The sequence below is a fragment of the Zalophus californianus genome, chromosome 4, assembly GCF_009762305.2.
Source record: "Zalophus californianus isolate mZalCal1 chromosome 4, mZalCal1.pri.v2, whole genome shotgun sequence".
NCBI lineage: Eukaryota > Metazoa > Chordata > Mammalia > Carnivora > Otariidae > Zalophus > Zalophus californianus.
This window is the reverse complement of record NC_045598.1, coordinates 48208720-48228479: the sequence shown is the minus strand read 5'-3', so window position 1 is coordinate 48228479 and position 19760 is coordinate 48208720. Positions and strand designations below refer to the sequence as shown.

The following is a 19760-nucleotide window of genomic DNA, read 5'->3' as shown; positions in this document are numbered from 1 at the left end:
TGGCACAAGAATCCAAGACCTCTAATTTGTAGTCCAGGGTTCTTGCTACTTCATCACACTTTGCACAAGAAGGTCTCACCCCTAGAACCACCACCACTGAAACGCTCTCCTCTTTAATAAAACCATTAGTAACAGTGGCAGAAAGAGCAGTGGTGCCTGTTGTTTTAACTGTCACAGTAGAGTTTACAAAGCCTTGCCAAATATATTACCTCATTAAAATCAAAACAAATTCTCAAAGGTACCCAGGGCTGGCTCTCTCAGAGCTACTACTCCATGTTCTGATGAGGACACAAGTTCATACAATGATGCATGTTGGAGCTGAGATTTGAAACCAGATCTCTGAACTCCAAATCCAGTGTTCGGGTTTGTGGTTTATAAATGCTGGATCCCTTCAAGAATCTGATGAAAGTTATGGCCGCTCTTCACAGAAAATTATGCGTCAGCATACAATCAACAAAACTGCACACAATTAAGGGGCTCATGGATGATCTAGATGTAGGAACCCCTGCTCTGCATAGGTTACGTGGTCTCTAAGCCAAACAAAGTGTTAGTTGATGAAATTCAACGTGTGATCCCTCTCAGTGGTAATGGTGTTTTAACTAGAGATTCCTGGAAGGGAAAGCTTGCGAAGCTTTTCTCAAACTCCTGGTCAGGATCATGTCCTCTCTACACCCTGATGATAAACAGCTTATATTCTAGTACAGTATGCATCTCATACTGCTCTGTGCGGGTGCCTCCCCTATTAGGATGGAAATGTCTAACATAAGTAAGTTACAGCAACCAGAACAATAAATTCTATCATGACTACTCTCATTGAACACTTATAACAGCTTGACACTTAATTGTCACCATGTGCCACCCACTATTCAAATTCATTTAATTTTCTCAACAACTTTATGCAGTGTTTACTATTATTATTTCCCTTTACAGTGAGGGACTAAGGCACAAAGAGGTTAAGTAAATTGCCTAGGGTCACCTAGCTACTAAGGGGTGAAGTTGAGACACCAGCAGTTTGGCCCCAGAGTCTGGGATATTAACCTCCACCTTAGACTATCTCTCATTTTCCGTGTACTGGCTACATGGGGTTTCTCTGTTAATATAAAATACCTTACTTTTCTAAAAAGCCCAGTAATGAAGCATTATTATCATAAAGAATCTGAAAAATAATGGATTTCATTTTGAAATAAGTTTAGATTTACAGAACTTACAAAGAATATACAGACTTCCCTTATACTCATCATCTAAATACAATATTATTAGCTATTTACACTTTGGTAAATAGCTTATTTGAATGTTGACAGTTTTCCCTGACTTATTTGAATGTTGACAGTTTTCCCTCACTCATGTCCTTCTTCTAGTCCAGGATCTAAACCATGATCACACATTGTTTTTGTCTCCTCCAATCTGGGGCAGTTCTTTAGTAATTCCTGAAATTTCATCATCTTTTGAAGAATACTGGCTAATAATTTTGTAGAATGCACCTTGGTTGGGGGTTGGCCGATGTGTTCTTATGTTTACACTGAGGTGATCCATTTTTGGCAAGAGCCTTATAGAAATGATGTCGTGTCCTTCTTGGTGCATCATGAAAAGAGGTGAGAGAGATCTCATTGCCGGTGCTGTTGAGTTTGATCATGTGGGGGAGGTGTTGTCTGCCAGATCTCTCCCCTGGGAAGTTACTATTTTTCCTTTGATAATAATGGGTATCTTACAGCAAGATACTCTGAGACTATGCACATATCCCGCTCTGCATCATACTTTCACTAATTTCAGCATCTCTTTGGGTGATTCTCCTTTGTAACAAGTATTACTATAGTGTTTGCCTAATGATAATATTCTAGTTCCATTATTTCCTCCACATTTATTAATTTCAAGTACATGGTCCTTGCAGTAGATAGGAAGATCTGCCCTTTCTTCCCATTTATTTCTTCATTAATTTCCTTCTATCAGAATGGCCTTGGGGAGTCACTGTATTCCAGCATTACTTATTCTGTTGATCAAAGTTTTTTTGTCCCCAAAGGCTGTGCACAGAAAGATTCTTAAAGCTGGCTCCCATGCACTTTGGCAATTCTTCTTCGAGTAGTTTCTTACTTTCACCTTTTTACAAAATGTTCATGTATGTTCCCTGCCCATGCCCTGGAATCAGCCATGTTCCTAATTCCTTTTCAGCAGAGCATAGTATTTAAAAACCAGGATCTGGTGCGGGGTGTGCACACTGCTGCAAGGGGTCACTGTTTCCAGACCACCCCAGCAGAGAGCACAGGGAATGTATGTAAGCGTCCTCACACAGAGATACACACACTGCATTGGGTTCTCTCTATGGCTACACCTCTCTCTGTATACAGCTATCCCTACGCACGTATGTGCAAAATCACAAGTTGATTCTAATACCTCCTACTTCCACCCACTGCCATAGGGTTCATTGTAACCTTCCCCTTTCCCTATTTAAGAGAAACCTGGCTCTCATTATCCACAACATATTTATTTATTTGCTTAGCTGTAGTATATACATAAAGGATTTCCAGAAGAGCTAATCCAGACATTTATGAAAAACAAATTTAGGAATTAGAGTATAATACTTAAAAATTTTTTAAAGATTTTATTTATTTATTTGAGAGAGAGAGGGAGACAGAAAGGGGGGGGAGAAGGGGAGAGAGAGAGAAAAAGCGACAGAGAGAGAGAGCACAAGCAAGGGGAGGGGCAGAGGGAGAAGGAGAAGCGGACTCTCCACTGAGCATGGAGCCCGACGCAGGGCTTGATCCCAGGACCCCGAGATCAGGCCCCGAAGGCAGATGCTTAACTGACTGAGCCACCCAGGGGCCCCAGAGTATAATACTCATATACAGTCATTTTATCTTCAGCCATACATTATACTATCAAAATATTCTTTCCCAAAGTTACTAGGTTAGTTTTTTTCTTTCCCAAATCTTTCTTATTGTGGTTATGTTATTCACTATTAATACAATAGGTTGAGATTGTGCTAATTGTATTTCATTTTGCCCACTCCCACCACACATACATCCTGGTATCTGTCTATCTATCTACCTACCTACTTACCTCCCTATCTATCTACCTATCTACCTACCAACCTACCTACTTACTATCTAACCTACTTACCAATCTACCTTCTATATATTTTCAAGGGGCACGTGAAACATCACCAGGTTCTAAGAATTACAGTTATATAAAAAGATCTACTCAGAAAAGTACTATCTCCACCTCTTACCCTGTTCTCACTCCCCCATTTTTCCAACCCATTCCTACCCACCACCTCTAGGTAACGAGTCTCACCAGTTTCTGGTTTGACCTTCCTGTATTTCTTTTGCACAAATGAGTAAATGCAGATATAGTTTCTTATTGTCACCTTCTTTCTCCGTGAAAGGAAGCATAACTGTAAATACTCCTTTACGTTCTTAACACTATATCCTAGAAATCATTTCATATCACTTATTATCCTCTGTTGTAGAGGATGAAGAAATGGGTGTAAAGAGGTTGGATAACTTGCCCAAGGTCACACCCCTCGTAATGAGCAAAGCTGGATTTGAGCCCAAAAAGTGTTGACTACAAAATCCACATTCCTTCCACTACATCGGAGTCTCTCATCCATGGTTCCTGGCATATTCTTTGGGACCTCTAGTTTCTTTGAGTTCTCTGTTTGAAAATTAACATATGTACGTCCTGGATCATCTGGATGACTGTCTTATAACCCAACACTGCCGGGCATTCTCATCACCCAAAGGAACTGAAAATCATCCAGCTGCCTAAGGTGAATGCCGTCATGGAGGATTGCAGGGGAGGTTGTAGGGGGACGGGGGGGCAGCAGGTACCTGGCTGTGGCCTTGGCTTGTAGTTCAGGGAAGGCAGCATGGCCCTGCACCATGTGGTCTATCTGAAAAACAAGAGAGATGGGTCAGTCTTACAGTTTTTCTGATTTATGTTTAAGCCAGAAAAAGATATATTAAAATGTCGGTTTCTTTCAACTCTGTCCATGGAGGATCTAAGAATGTTAACGTGCTAACTCCACTAGAGTGTCTGAGCTCTTTCAGAAATTTAGCTTTGCTTCACCTAGTGCTGGTCTCTTGATCCACAAAGCACAGCAGTCTAAAGAAAAAGGTGCAGGAAATGAAACTCTCAAGGCTAAACTGGTAGCAACAGGTCCAAAATGGAGGCATGAGGACAGGAGTGAGAAGGAGTAACTCCAGGTATGTGGTAAAGGGCCTGGGTGTTTAAAGCACCAAGCTCTGGATCACACCTTGTCAGCCTCCTGATCCAGGCTGTTACCCCAGGGCAATGTCAGACCTTGAATTACTCACCCTGCCTTACTAGTGGAGAAGCAGAGTGAAAGAGGTGAGGAGGAGGGATTACCAGTTCAAAAACCAACAACAACAAAAAGTTGCCCTAGAACTGTTCAGAGGACCTCTCCTGATTGACAAGTTATCACAGGAGAAACTGGGACATCACTCTCCTAGGACAGAAATGTCTAAGCTCTGTGGATAACTACCTTCTTCTCATTTGAAATCCCGTGTCTAGGATTTTATTTCTTAATCTACTTGGTAGCTCTAAACAAAATAATACATAATAGTATCAGGAAGGGAAATGTTTCCCCATGATGCTCCTCTGCTTGCTAAAATACACCCAACACACTGCTTGTGTTCCTGAACCTAATCTGGTTGTCTTCCCAATGTTCACATGAGTCTCTAGGACTCCAAAGCCATTTTTCATTCAGACTACGAACCAATTGGTTATTTGGGCCTCCTGGAAATAGTCTCTCTAAGCGTGTTTCCTGACAGCCGGGGCTGTGTAAAGGGGAAGAGAATTTTTTCTGGAGCCACAGAGGTCAGGTCTGGATTCTGGCTCTGATACTAACTAGCTGTGTGACTGTGTAAATCACTACACTACTCTGAGCCTCAATGGTCTCCTTAGCCCCCCCCCCAGCCTCCCTTTAAAACAGGATTGCTGGGCTGTAGAAGGTGTCGGCCATAATGACAACAATAGTATAAATACTATCACCTAAAATTTCCTGACTCATTTACCATATATCAACACTGAGCTAAGCATTTTACATACATGATCCCATTTATTCCTTACGCGATTCCTAGGAAAAGGGTACTCTTCTCTACTATAGAGATGAGAAAACTGAGTTTTCTCAAAAGAGAGTAAGCAACTTGTCCAAGGTCGGTCACAGGGGTAAGTGACAGATCTAGGTTTCCAGCTGAGGTCTCTCTGTGTCTAAAGTCCTTGGTTCTTAACTACTGTGCCATAACGTGCAGGTATATGCTGCTGAATTCCATTGGTACAGTTATGCAGAAATGTTCAAAATGACACCAAAGCCACTGGTCATTTCGATGAGAAAAAGCTATGCAGGTTTCAAATATTAACTTCCTACAGATTCAGTTTTAGGTGACTGTGATGAGGCAGGTATGGACCTTAAAGAGTTTGCATCAGTAGTGGATAATTAAAGGCATTCCTCAATTTGATGCTGATCTCTACGGGAAACACTTTCAGAGTCCAGAGCAGGGACATTTACATGAGCATCCAGTGGGAAGCAGAGAACCTAGCCTGTGCAGTGTGTGCATGAACGTAGTTTTCTGTATTTACTAAATGCCTAATGCATTCACTGTGTCTAGGCTCCGGGAATACAGTGGAAAGTAAGAAATACAAGACATATAATACATAGTTACATAAAGTAAGAGGTCAATAATTTGGGGGAGGTGAGGTTTCAGTTGAGAGGCTGAGAACAGGTAGCTTGGAGGAGCAGGAAGCTAGAGCCAAGGCATGCCAGAGAGGAGGCTGAGATGGAAAGACATATATGGGTGCAGACAGTAGGGAGATTGGCCAAGCCCCGTGCCTGGCATATCAGAGCTGGTCAGTAAATATTTCTGGGATGGTTGTGGGATGCATCAAGCATAATGGAGGCACACCACATGCTCACACAGGACCAGGTACTTCTTGGACACGATCACACACTTGTCATTTGTGTCTATTTGTGTGGGGCACACTTCAGTCATATCTAACTGTTAAATTAGAGAATAAATGGAGTAGTGAAGATAGTGGATGAATGGGGAGGGTGGGGGCAGATAGCGGGTCATGAAAGCCAGGTAAGTGTTTATAGTTTTATTGGATTAGAGGCCATGAAATTATTTTGATCTGGGGAGCAGGATGATGAGAAGTTAAGAAAAATGAGCCTGGTGGGGTATGCAGGACAGAGAGAGAGCTAGGCACAGAGGGCAGGAAATGTAGCCAGGGCTCAGAGGCTGAGGGTGAGAACACGAGGCAAAAATATTTCCTGTTCTTGCTCCACTGTAGCACTTAGCAGGTTTTTTTTTTTTTTTTTTTAATAATCATTAGCTTATATGTCCATCTTTACCCTATACTCTGAGCTCTTTTAAATCAAGAGCCCCATTAGTTCCCAATCCCCAGTGTCTACATTAGAGCCTGGCACCTTGAATGAATAAATGAGATACATTTGGAAGAAAACAAATTTAGTGGCTAACTAGAGAACATTAGAAAATCAGTCGAGAAAGATGTTTGGGGTCTAAGACAAGGCAATGTGGCCATATGAATCACATCTTGTTATTTCTGGTACCTCTGACGCTTTGAGTCTGTGGTCTTATTGCCCCTGGAGAGACTGCGCCTGGCAGGGCTGGCAATTCCTAGAGATAGCAAAGGACTCAATTCATCTATGAGCATGCCTTTCATGTGCAAGCTAACTACTCCAGAGCCTACCTACCCCCACCTCCTCTATGGACTACTGCTACCCTGCTCTAAGCACCCCAGGGCTGGGTATTAGAGAGCTAGGGACAACTCTGGGGCTTCACATGTGGCCCCGCATGATGGTATGGCGTGCCCCCTCCTCTTGAGAACGGTGAGCAACAAACTATCCTTTCAGTGGCAATCATCCCCTAATCTGTTGGCCTCATTATATGGGAATAATAATAAAATCTACATTTTACAACAGTGGCTTAGTGAAAAGAACACAGGCTTTGGAAACAGACAGACTCAGGTTCAAATTCATGGTCTACACTCATCTTCTGTGGTACCAAGGAAAAGTTACTTGACCTCTCAGACTCATCTCCTACAACTGTAAAATGGTGATAATAAAATTCGCATTGCAGGGGTGCCTGGTATATAGGTGGCTCTCAGTTCATAACATCTATTATTAAAAAGAAGGGCATGCCACCAAAAGAGCAAAAATGGTTGGGAGAACAGAATCTCAAATGGACAGCTGTGCCTTTTTCTTCCCCCCAGCAACATCTGGTAGTAAAGGCCCACTCTGGTTAGCAAAGACCAAGTCAGTTTTTCAAATAATCGAGCACTCATTTCAAAAGCCTGGAATGCCTGATGTTAGGGTTGATCTCTCTATTTATGTTCTATTCTCGAATGCATTTAGCATGGTATAGAACACAGTGTCCTATTAGTGGTTATTTGTTTTTCAGTGAAGTAACAGTTTAACCACAATGACGGTATTTGCCAACTGGTTGCCTTAGAAATATATAGACAGAGCTCCTCTAACTTTATGATTACTTTCTTATTTCCTCCATCTTCTCAGATTTCAGCTCTGAGAGCAAGCAGAAAAGTGTACAAACGATATGGATAGGTAGGAAGCTTGAGCTGGATTGAGTCAGATCTTCTTCAGGATGGCTTTCTAAATCAAGAGGGAAAAGCCGTCTTATGATATACATCTAGGGTTGGATTTTTAGGTCGTTCCTTATAAAGGTGGCATCTGCATTTGCAACATGGGAGAAACAGAAACACAACACAGTATAACACAGAGATCATAAACGGGTAGTATGAGGGGACATCTGGCCCACAGATGTATTTTATTTGGGTTATATAATGTTTAAAAAAATCAGCCAATATTTTTAAATTGGGAGATTCCACTTAAAATCCAGATTTTTGGTTTCTCCCAAAGAACCAGCATATGCAGGACACTGGGCCACCCATATTCCCCCATGGCAAGAGTCAGCTGGAGCCGAGTGATGACTAATCCCTTCAGACAGGACTGCACCCTTCAGTATGTAGAAGACACCACTGCTCCCCACCCCTCCAGCCCCAACAACAGACACCAGATTTCACCAATTTCTCATCATGACTGCACGAATGTTTTACTTGTAGGAGAGATCTATTTCTCTACACCCAACTCTCTATGAAAGAAAGGAACATAAAATCATTCCCTAGAGTGCCATGAGGTGAAAGAAAAACTTCTCTATCAAAGTAAAAAAAAAAAAAAAAATTGTTTGCCTAATCTGTTTATGCTATCTGTCTGACTCCTTTAGGCATTTGAGTTTCCGACTCTTGAAATGACAGAGAGAACAGAGACAGGCAGTCCTGAGACCTGAGTCAGTTCTGGCTCAGGGAATGACCTTAAACAAGAACATTTCTTTCTTTCTTTTTTTTTTGGTTAAGATTTATTCTTTATTTTTCCTAAGAGATTTAGTTCTTTCTCTACAACATTTAATAAATTAACATGACAAATAGCCAAGTGTTTGGAAAATTAGACAGAGGACTGCAATTGCCTGAGATCTCAAAACTGTGCACACAGAGTCCATAGGCAAGAAAAACACATGACAAAGACAAATTCAGAATCCCAGAATTTTAGATTCTATGATCATTTTGCTGAGACAAAGCTATTTTATGGCATGATGGGCTTTTTCTCTATTAAAACCAATTTTATGTATTAGTCTCAAAGCTTTCACCTTGCTTTGCAGATAATGAAATCATTAGGCTCAAGGAAATGTTTCTTGCTTATCACAACTCCCTTTTGCCATTTGTATTTACCTGCAAAGTCACTTTTTTCATCTCAGTTCTTCCAACTCTTTTACTTAACTTCATCTTCTTATCTTAAAGTGAAAACATTTTATCTCATTTTTCCCAGCCTTGAAATTCTCATAAAAATCTAATGAAAGAAGAAAGCCCAGCCTAGACAATTTCTTTTATGTTGCTGGAAAGAACTGTGGGTTTCAATACTGAACGGTTCCTAAGAACGACAAACATTCCTGAAAGAAAACGTAAACTGTTTTTTTTTCTCCCACAACTTTAATATTAGCTTGAGATAGAACAACTTCTCTTACAAGTAGAAAAATGCTGATTTAATCCAGAGCTAGTTTAGTCAGTTTCATTCAACATCATTCAACATCAAAGTTAATAGCTTTGTGTCTTCTTATAGTTTGTTAATTAATTCACTTATTCAGGAAACTAAGATGATATATGGCTACCCTGTGTTAGGCATCACTCTAATAACTGAAGCTACAAAGATAAACAAAAGTCATTGCTCTCACAAAGCCCTGCCTGTCAGTGGAAAATGAGCATACCAATATTCAAATATGGTCTCGACTGATCAGGTTCTTTATAGATTTCACTAATGTTTACTGAACATTTCCTTTGCTCTAGTCATAGTAAGGACAGGGGAGTCAGTAGCCATAGAAAGGCAGCTCAAGACTTCATCCAAATGCTACTCCAACTTCTGGATGATCTGAGTTACATTATAAGTAGCCCAGCTAAAGCTGAAAGAACTCAACAGAGATTTCAGTAGGTGATCATCACAGGAAAGACAAAACTTGAGAGTTTGAGTTCAACCAAATTAACCACCTGTTAAAAAAAAATACTTCTCAGAGGAATAAGAATAACCCAGTGTCTCTACAATATATCAATCATAATGTTCAAGATATGATCCCAAATTGCTAGCCATATACAGAGAAGGAAAATGTAATCCATACTTAAAAGAAAAGCCATTTAATGGCCAATGACCCTGAGATGACATAGATGCTGGAATTAGAAGGCAAAAATTCAGTAGTTTACTCTAGATTTGTCTCCTGTGTCAAGGGAAACAAAAGCAAAAATGAACTCTTGGGACTACATCAAAATAAAAAGTTTCTGCACAGCAGAAGAAACAATCAACAAAACTGAAAGACAACCTATTGAACAGGAGAAGATATTTGCAAAAGACATTATCTGATAAGGGATTAGTATCCAAAATATATAAAGAACTTATATAAATAGGTGAAGGGGATTGAGAGTACATTTATCTTGATGAGCACTGAGTAATATATGAATTGTTGAATCACTATATTGTATACCTGAAACTAATAACTATGTTAACTACACTGAAATTAAAATAAAATAAAGAACATATACATATAATGTCAGGGAAATGTCAGTCAGAAAAAGGCAAACACCATATGATTTTACTCATATGCGGAATTTAAGAAACAAAACAAAAAAAGAGACAAACAAAAAACAGACTCTTAACTCTAGAGAACAAACTGATGGTTACCAGAAAGAAGGTGGGTGGGTGGGGGGATGGGTGACACAGGTGAAGGGGATTAAGAGCACACTTATCGTGAGGAGCGCTGAGTAATGTACAGAATTGCTGAATCACTGTATTGTATACCTGAAACTGATATAACACTGTGCGTTAATTATATTGAAAATAAAAAAAAATAAAATCATCATTTATCTGAAAAGGGGGGGAGGTGAGAACTCTATAAAGTCGCTGCTTGATCTGAGCACTGGTATGTTTTGACATTGTTGAATGTCAATAAATACTGCTTAAATATCATCGCTCACCTTAAAAAATAAACACTTAAATAAATAATAAACTTAAAAAATGAATTCAGTAGTTTAATAATGCTTTAGGATATAAAGGATAATAGTCTCATAATCAATCAATAGATAAGAAACTATTAAAAATGGAAATCCTAGTATTGAAAAAGATAGTATCTGAAATATTTAGTGGACAGACCTCACAGCTAATTGAAGATCATAGACAAAAGAGTCAATGAACTTTCAATAGACACAGTATCTAATTGTGAGAGAGAAGGAAGAAGGGAGGGAGGGGGTGATGGACGGAGGGGGAGAGAGGGAGACAGAGAGAGATGTGGGAGAAGTAGAAAGACAGAGAATAAAAAAAAATCCCTCACAGGCCTGTGGGACAATAGCCAAGGCTCTCATATATATGCAACTGGAGTCACAGTAGGAGGAATAAGAGCAAAATGGGACCTCGGTACTGAAGTAAGGCTGTTAGTATGGGTGCCAACCGAGATGTCCATGTATAATATAGACATACCCTTTGATGTTATTAAGGGGTAAATATATGGTATCATCCCACAGGGAAAATACCTAAGCCAGGGTGGTACTGGCTCATAAGGACCAAACTTTACTGTATTTGATACATGAATATCTGCCATATCCTGCTTGTAAAACATTTGTCTTATTGCTCCTAGCTTTACAAAGCTGATGTTTCTTACTATTGCATCAGGGAATGTACTCTTGTCATGGGCTACCACCTATGCTGAAGGTGGTGGGTCTATGGAAAGGACCTCTTCCTGGGTAACTGGGGAACCATAGTTGTAAGTATTTTCTTTTGTCTTATGGGTATATTAATCTTGTGTTGCCATTTATATTGCTACTGTGGCATATGGATGCAGCATTTATTTATTTAAATATAATAATTATATATTATATATTATATATAATATACATTATGTATATAATTATATTTAAATATAAATATTTATAATATAAATTATATATTTAAATATAAATAATTATATTTATATTTAAATAAATAAATACTGACAATTTCCCAAACTTGGTGAAAGACAGAAATTTATAAATTCAAAAAGTTTAGCAAACCTGGGAAAAGGAGGGTAAATCCAAAGAACACCACGTGTGGCATACCACACTAAAAATCAAAGATTAAGAGACAATCAAGAAAGTAGTAGAAGAAAAATAATATACTGTAGACATGGGAAAAACAATACAAATGATGGTTGACTTCTCATAAGAAACAATGGTGCCAGAATACAAAACAGTAACATCTTTAAGCACTGAAGGAAAACAAACAAAAAAACCTGTCAACCAAGAATTCTAGATTGAGCAAAAATATCTTCCAAGATAGAAGATAAAATAAATTCATTAAAAAAAAAAAACTAAGAGAATTTTTCTTTTTCTTTTTTCTTTTTTTTCTTTTTTTACCAATAGCTATAAGAGATGAATAAATGCTGAAGGAAGTTCATCAGGCTGAGGGGAAATACCTGACAGAAATTTACATTTTCAGAAAGAAATTAAAAAAAATGGAAATGGTAAATATGTAGGTAAATACAAAAGACAATGTCCATTTCTCAGAATCTCTTTGAAATACGTGTGACTCTTACAGATGGAATTGTATCCTACCACAATTCCGATGTGAGGCCCCAACCCTCCCTGTGACTGTTTTTAGAAATGGGGACATGATGGAAGGAAATAAGGTTCTATGAGGTCGTAAGGGTGGGGCCCTATTCCAAAAGAATTGCTGTCCTTATAAGAAGAGCCAGGATCACCAAAGCTCTCTGGCTACACACATGCACCTGGAAAAGGCCATGTGAAGACACAGTGAAAAGGCTGCTGCCTACAAGCCAGGAAGAGAGCTCTCATGAGAAACTGAACTTTCTAGCACTTTGATCATGGACTTCTAGCCTCCGAACTGTAAGAAAATGAGTGTTTATTGTTTAAGCCACCCAGTTGATGGTGTTTCGTTATGGCACGCTGGACAGACTACTACATTATTTAAAGCAAACAACATGGCAACTACTATATTCTTGGACGTAGAGTATATGTAGGCATCACACATACTATGACTACAGCATAAAGAGTTGGGGGGGTGGCAAAGGGAACTATAGAGTTGAATGGTTTTTATATTTTACATGAAGTTATATAACATACAGTCTAAGTAGGCTGAAAAATTTAGGACATTTATTGTATGTAATTCCTAAAGAAATCATTTTAAAAAAGGAATTCAAAAGATCATGCCTAAAAAGCAAACAGGAGAATTAAAATGGAATTCTGAAAACTGAAAGATATTTGAGTAATCCAAAAGATGAAAGAAAAGGAGAGACAGAGAAACAAAAAACAGAGCCGCCACAGAAAACAAATAGCTAAATGGAAGACCCATCCAACAATATTTATCTTCACATTGAATTGTGGATAGTTTCAACATTCTCAGTAAACATCAAAGATTACAAGACTGCAGAAAAGCAAGACCCAACTATATACTGTGTATAAAGGATGCACTTTACATAGACTGGGACAGAGATGACGGTGCTTTGACTGATGGTGTTGGGAGTGAAGGTTAAAAAAAAACAGATGGAGTGGTCATATACATTTTAGAGTTAGAATCCATAGGACTTTCTGACTGGATGAGGGCAGGGAAGGGAAAGGAGGGGTAAAGAATTAATCCTAATTTTCTGGCTTTAATAAAAAAATAAATGATGGTGGTCTTTACTCAAATGAAGACAAATAATTGAGGATCAACCTAGAGAATGTATCAGTTACTAGAGTCAGAAAACTCATTCTGGAATCCTTCCTCCCCCTGTCTCCCTGACATTGAATCCATCTTCTCTCCATTCATAGCAATGCTATCCTTCAAAAACCTTGACTTCTCTCTCTTTTGCACACTTCACATCCAATCCATCAAGAAACTGCATCAGCTCTACCTTCAAAATATATCCCCAAACACGACTACTTTTTACCAGCTCCACTGCCACCACCCTCACGTCTCAGCTGGTTTACTGCAGTGGCCTCTTTCTGGGGCCCCTGCTTCCATCTCCCCCACTCCTACCCCCACCCCATCGTTTATTCCCAATGTAGCAGGCAGCAGTCTGAATGATCCCTTAAAAACTAAGTCCTGTCTGTCCTGGGCTCCTTATTCCCCAGTGGCTTTCCATTTTACTCAGAGTAAAAGCCAAACTTCTAACAGTGGCCAATAATATAGCCCCAAATTACCTCGTGAACTGATTCCCTACAACTCTCACTTTGGTTCACTCGGCTCCATCTTTGTGGCCTTTTTGCTATCCCTGTAATACTGCAGGCAGGCCATCCGCCCTCAGGACCTTTGCACTGGTTTTTCCCTTGGCCTGGTATGTTCTTCCCCTAGGTTTCCAAACGGTTAACTTCCTTCCCTTCCTTGTTATGTTTGTACGTCACATCAAAAAGGCCTAGTGTAACCACCTTATTTAAAATTGCAAACTGCTCACCTGAACCCATAAACTTACTTCCTCTTTTATTTTTAATGACTTATACCATAAAATAAACTTTACTGCTTTCTCATTTTATTTATTTTGTAGGTTCTATCTCCTCTTGTTAGAACGTAAGCTTGACAAGGGGGCAGATTTTTGGAGTGAGGTATAGGAAGGGCTGTTTTATTCTCTGCCTATTTTTCACTCAGAACAGTACCATGAACGTAGTGTAAATAAACATCACTCTAAAGAGTTTAAACTTTTATTAAATAGATAACTGGAGAGGTATCAAGAGTGACAGGGTCATGTCTACGGGCTTTCACCACAATCTTTAAAGAGGATGTTGTGGAAAGTTTGTGTTCCTTCAAAATTCATGTTGAAATCCTAACCACCAGGGTAATGGTGTTGGGAAGTGGGACCCTTGGGAGGTGAGTAAGTCTGAGGGTGGAGCCCTCATGAACGGGATTAACACCCTTCTAAGGGTCTGAAGAGACCAGAGTTCTCCCCTTCCACCATGTGAAACTACAAGGAAAAGTCAGCCCTCTGCAACCCAGAAAAGGATCCTCACCAGAAACCAACCATGCTGCTACCTTGATCTCAGGCTTCCAGCCTCTAGAGCTGTGAGAAATAAAGTTCTGTTGTACACACTGCCCCCCCCCGCCAGTCTATGGTGGTTTGTTAGAGTGGCCAAACTAAGACAAGAGAGGTTAGAGAGGGAAGGATTAGAAAAAAGAAGGTAATTAGGGAGCTGTGCAGGGACCCAGGTGAGTATACAAAAAATACAGTGCAAGCGTAGGTGGGAGGGAACACAGAAACATTTGTTTATGCAGAGTTGGTGTTTGTATCCATGAAGTCATTCGAATTAGCCAATGAGAAATGCTGGGGACACACCTAAGTCTATACACAGATTCTGTCAATACTATACACATACATTTTTTTCTCTCATGGCCTTACAAAGCCTGCCAACTGAATTTGCTTCATTGTACTTGAAAAGAAAGTCACACTAATTCACAATAATTGCTTCTCCAGGGACTGTACAAGACAAGTATAAGAAAAACTCAAAAATGTAGCTCCACCAAAGTCAGGTCCAGTTCTGGAGAGATCTGGGTCTTCTGGTAGTTAACTTGGGTTTGAATCAAGGCTTTCCCACTTACAACTATTAAGATCTTGATGAAGTTACCTCATTGTTCTGAACCTATTTATTCACTAGTAAAACTAACATAACAACACTGACCACACAGACATGCTGTGCAGATCAGAAAGAATACTAAATCTTAAAAAGGGCCTGAAAGTGTCTGTCCCATAACAGATACTCTAAGTAGGATTCAGGGGTCATGCAATCTACTTTATGTGCTACCCTAACTTATAATTATCAGGCCTATATCCAACCCTCCCATTAGATGATAAGCTACTGTAGGACAGGAATCACGTGACTGTATTCTTGCCTGGCCCAGAGTCATCTCTGTCACATGATTGAAAGAATGAACGAGTAAAGGGGTGAAATCACTATCTCCATCCATGCACAGCATGTGTACAACCCGAGCTCTTCACACACCCATTTGTGGAGCACTGATGGACTTCCTGAGGCTAGCCTCAGGCTGAGTGGCACTGGGGATAGAGGTCCAGGAGAGACGCCTCCCAATGCACAAATGCCAAAATTCTGAGCACACAGCATCTTGCTACATGGTGACCCTGGGGCTCAAGTTCATAAATTTAAATTCTGGGTTCAAACAATTCAAAGGTGGGGCGCCTGGGTGGCTCAGTAGGTTAAAGCACCTGCCTTTGGCTCAGGTCATGATCCCAGGGTCCTGGGATCAAGTCTTGCATCGGGCTCCCTGCTCAGCAGGGAGCCTGCTTCTCCATCTCCCTCTGCCACTACCCCCAGCTTGTGCTCTCTCTCTGTCAAATAAATAAATAAAATCTTAAAAAACAAAAACAGGAACAATTCAAAGGTAACCCCCACCCAAGTCCAATTATCCCAGAAAGCCAAAGCCACCAGAGAGGCAGCTTAGGAATTTGACTTAGCTTCCCTTACTCCACACCTCCCCCAATGAAAATGACTCCAACTTAAGACAGACAAGAGTGCTTGGAGAGAGGGATGGCCAAGGGCCAGCTGGAAACCAGCTTCAGCATCTGGATGCAGTGACTGCATGGGCTGGTGTTCTATGGAAAAGGTCTGGGCAGAAAAGCAATGTTTTTTGCACAGTTATTCTGGAGAGAGTATTGACAAGCACGAGGCAAGCCCTGCTGGGTGCCCGATTGATGCAACTAAAATCAATCATCCACGGGCTGGAGGCATGTGCCCTTCTAAAAGGAAATGAGTATCAGTGGCACAAGCTTGAAACGAGTGAAAAATGAATCCAAATCTTAGTCAAATGAAACTGTAAGAGGTCCAGAACCAGAAAAGATCCTATTCTATTTTTTTTTCCTTCATCCTGAAGTTAACCAGATGGAATTTTTTTTCCCCCCAGTACCAAGCTATTCACACACTTGGAATGATTTGCTTTGGGATGGAAGATTTTTTTTTTAATTGTAAAAATGAGACAAAATAGCGTCTCCAACCCCCCAAATCTAGTGTTTAGGTAATTTTTTTCTTTTTTCCTTCCCTTCTTTCTCCTCCTGCCCTTCCCTCTTCTTCTCCTTTCTCTCTTCTCTTCTGCTTCAGATGGTATGTTTGTGACGGTGTTTAGAATATACTGTGGACAAGGTAATGATGGAGCAGTTTCACACACACAGCATATCGGAGATGTGTATTTGAAACAACGAACATAAAACATGCAACTTCCTCTCAGAGTCCTACATGAAAACAATGTGTTGTAAAACCAGAGATCAGAATTTCACAACAGAATAAATGAGAATAAGTAAATGGAAAGGAACGATGAACGGCAAAGGAGCCACATAAAAAGGCCACTGATGGTGCATCAGGAATCTCTCTGGGCTGTGCTTACTACCCTGAGTGTGCATTCTTCATCTGTGTATTTGGATAACCACTGTACCTATTTCACAGGGATTTTGAGAGAATTAAATGAGATAGTATATGCCAAGCTCTTGGCATCGAGACTGGGAAATAAGCCTTCAAAATAAATGTGAGGGGGCGCCTGGGTGGCTCAGATGGTTAAGCGTCTGCCTTCGGCTCAGGTCATGATCCCAGGGTCCTGGGATCGAGTCCCGCATCGGGCTCCCTGCTCCTTGGGAGCCTGCTTCTCCCTCTGCTTCTCTCTCTCTCCCCACCTCTGTCGCTCATGAATAAATAAATAAAAAATCATTAAAAAAAAAAGACTGCAACATCCTTTTAAAAAAAAAATAAATAAATGTGAGGCACTGTGATTATCATGAATATCATTCAAGGATTAATAAGATTATATATATAAATCCTTTCCACAGAAAAACATCCTCAATAAAGTAGGATTTTTATTGTCATTATTTTTTTCTTTTATTATGTTATGTTAATCACCATACAGTACATCATTAGTTTTTGATGTAGTGTTCCATGATTCATTGTTTGCGTATAACACTCAGTGCTCCATTCAGTACGTGTCCTCTTGAATACCCATCACCAGGCTAACCCATCCCCCCACCCTCCTCCCCTCTAGAACCCTCAGTTTGTTTCTCAGAGTCCACAGTCTCTCATGGTTTGTCTCCCCCTCTGATTACCCCCCCTTCATTTTTCCCTTCTTACTATCTTTTTTTTAACATATAATGTATTATTTGTTTCAGAAGTACAGATCTGTGATTCAACAGTCTTACAGAATTCACAGTGCTCACCCTATCACATACCCTCCCCAATGTCTATCACCCAGCCACCCCATCCCTCCCACCCCCACCATTCCAGCAACCCTCAGTTTGTTCCTGAGATTAAGAATTCCTCATATCAGTGAGATCATATGACATCATCATTATTTTTATTTCATTTCTTTATTTTATAGGTTGTTTCTGTCTCTTTGCTTGCCTCCTCCAGACTGGACTGTTGCTTTACTGGGCAGTCTCTTCTGTTCTTGATTCAGATTTTGCCCCATCATGCTAGCTTTTGGATTTCCTAAGATTTTGCTCTCTATAATGCACAGGTCAATCATGCCCCACTTGTATGGACAATGAAATATAAGTAGAATAGCCCAAAGTCGGGCTCCAAGTGCAGCTTGGTTGGTGACGGTGCAAAATCACTAACTAGAGAAAGGCTAACAATTCCCATGATTCCTGTCGAAAGTCATAGTAGACTATTATGAAGATTTTATTAATGGCCAAAAAGAGGTCACATTTTTTATTTAAATTCAGGATCCTGAAACAGGCATAACCAATTCTTATCCATAAAGATATGTCATAATGTTTGGGTAAAGATGGCTTATATCCATAGCAACAGAGCGAACTTTGAGCCAAATACTGGGAAAAGTATTTCCAGACTGACACAGATGTTCAATTTGCATACTAAGTCTCTGAAAACCTGTTGATGGGCAGCTTCGTGGACAATGCATTCTGCACAAAGAGTTGGTTTACTGGATCGTTATTCTTGTTTAAAAAAAAAAAAGCCTCTGGATTGTGTCCTCTATGAGTTCTGGGTCTGCAAAGGGTGATTATACCACTATGCAGGGTTGAAACGGTATATTTCAGTAATGGGCTTTCGATACGTCACAGAAAGGGAATAGATTTTTAAGTGAAACGTGCATACACTCGACACTCATTTCAGTAGGAGAATGCAAAGCCTGAGTCCCCCGGCGCCTTCATACAGCCGTGTGGTCTTCTTAGCTTCTCTAGCATTGGGTTCTTGCAGACCAACCAGATATTCTTTCTTTTATAGGCACTGTCTACAAGACAACGAGCTCCTCAAAACCAGGGCCTGATGGAGGTCTTGCTCTTTGAATGCATTCTGCAGCCTGGCACAAAAGCAAGGGCACAGAACATGGGCTTCAAAGCCAGCCAGCCACCTATGCTTCCACCAACTTTGAAAGAGAACTTGAGGCAGTAAGTATAAAACAGCCACATACTAAGAAATGGAAACAATGGGGATTTGCATCCAGAGCCAGCCTTGGATCTGATCGGTTATCATTTGGTTGAAATTTGGAAGAGCTGGTATGGGAATGAGACCACAAACAGACGATGTGAGATTGGCTAACTGAGCCTAGGTCTCCTCTTCTCTTGCCTTCCACATGCAATCCTTCCAAGGCTTGCCGATCTCCTGACCTCAGTTGTCAGTTATCACTGCCCTTGTCCTCATTCAAGCCCCCATGGCTTTCTGTCTGTGGACTAACGGACTAAAACTGGTCTCCCCCACCTTCAGCCGTGTGCCTTCAGGCCTTCTTCCTCATGGCTGCTAGCCAGAGTTTGTACAACTGAGATCTGAACATGTGCATCCACTCTTCCAACCTTGCACTGCTTCCCCTTGGTCTACCAGACAGAGATCATTTCCTTAGCATGTTCTCCAGGGACTTCTTATGATGTGGTCCCTACCCCCCTTTCTAACTTTTATTGTCAGTCATTCTTCTAAGAACAGTTTATGCCACAGCTGAGATGCTGGACTATGTGCCATCACCTCAAATATGCCTTGTTATTTGTCACTCCCATATCTTTGTTCCTATGCCAGTTCTCCTGCCTAGAGGAGTATCTCTACCCTTCTTTGCCTGGTTGGTCTCTATTTACCTTTTAAGACTCAACATAACTGCTTTCTCCCCTGCAAAATGTTTTTTTAACCTAGCTTAATGCCAGCTCTGTGCTTTGTCCCTCTGGTACAGTACTCATCTCACTTCTATGGGTCCTCTATCTTCCCTATTAGACAAC

At 40.4% G+C, this 19760-nt stretch overlaps 1 protein-coding gene across 21 annotated transcripts in view; it reads right to left on the bottom strand.

Annotated features, from left to right (window-relative positions):
• FGGY (FGGY carbohydrate kinase domain containing) overlaps positions 1-19760 on the bottom strand; it is a 410509-nt gene that overhangs the window by 117474 nt on the left and 273275 nt on the right. For all 21 annotated transcript variants that reach the window (XM_027572804.1, XM_027572889.1, XM_027572878.1 and 18 more), the window contains one exon: positions 3825-3886. In XM_027572804.1, coding sequence (XP_027428605.1) covers positions 3825-3886 — 62 coding nt within the window. The remainder of the gene's footprint in view (positions 1-3824; positions 3887-19760) is intronic.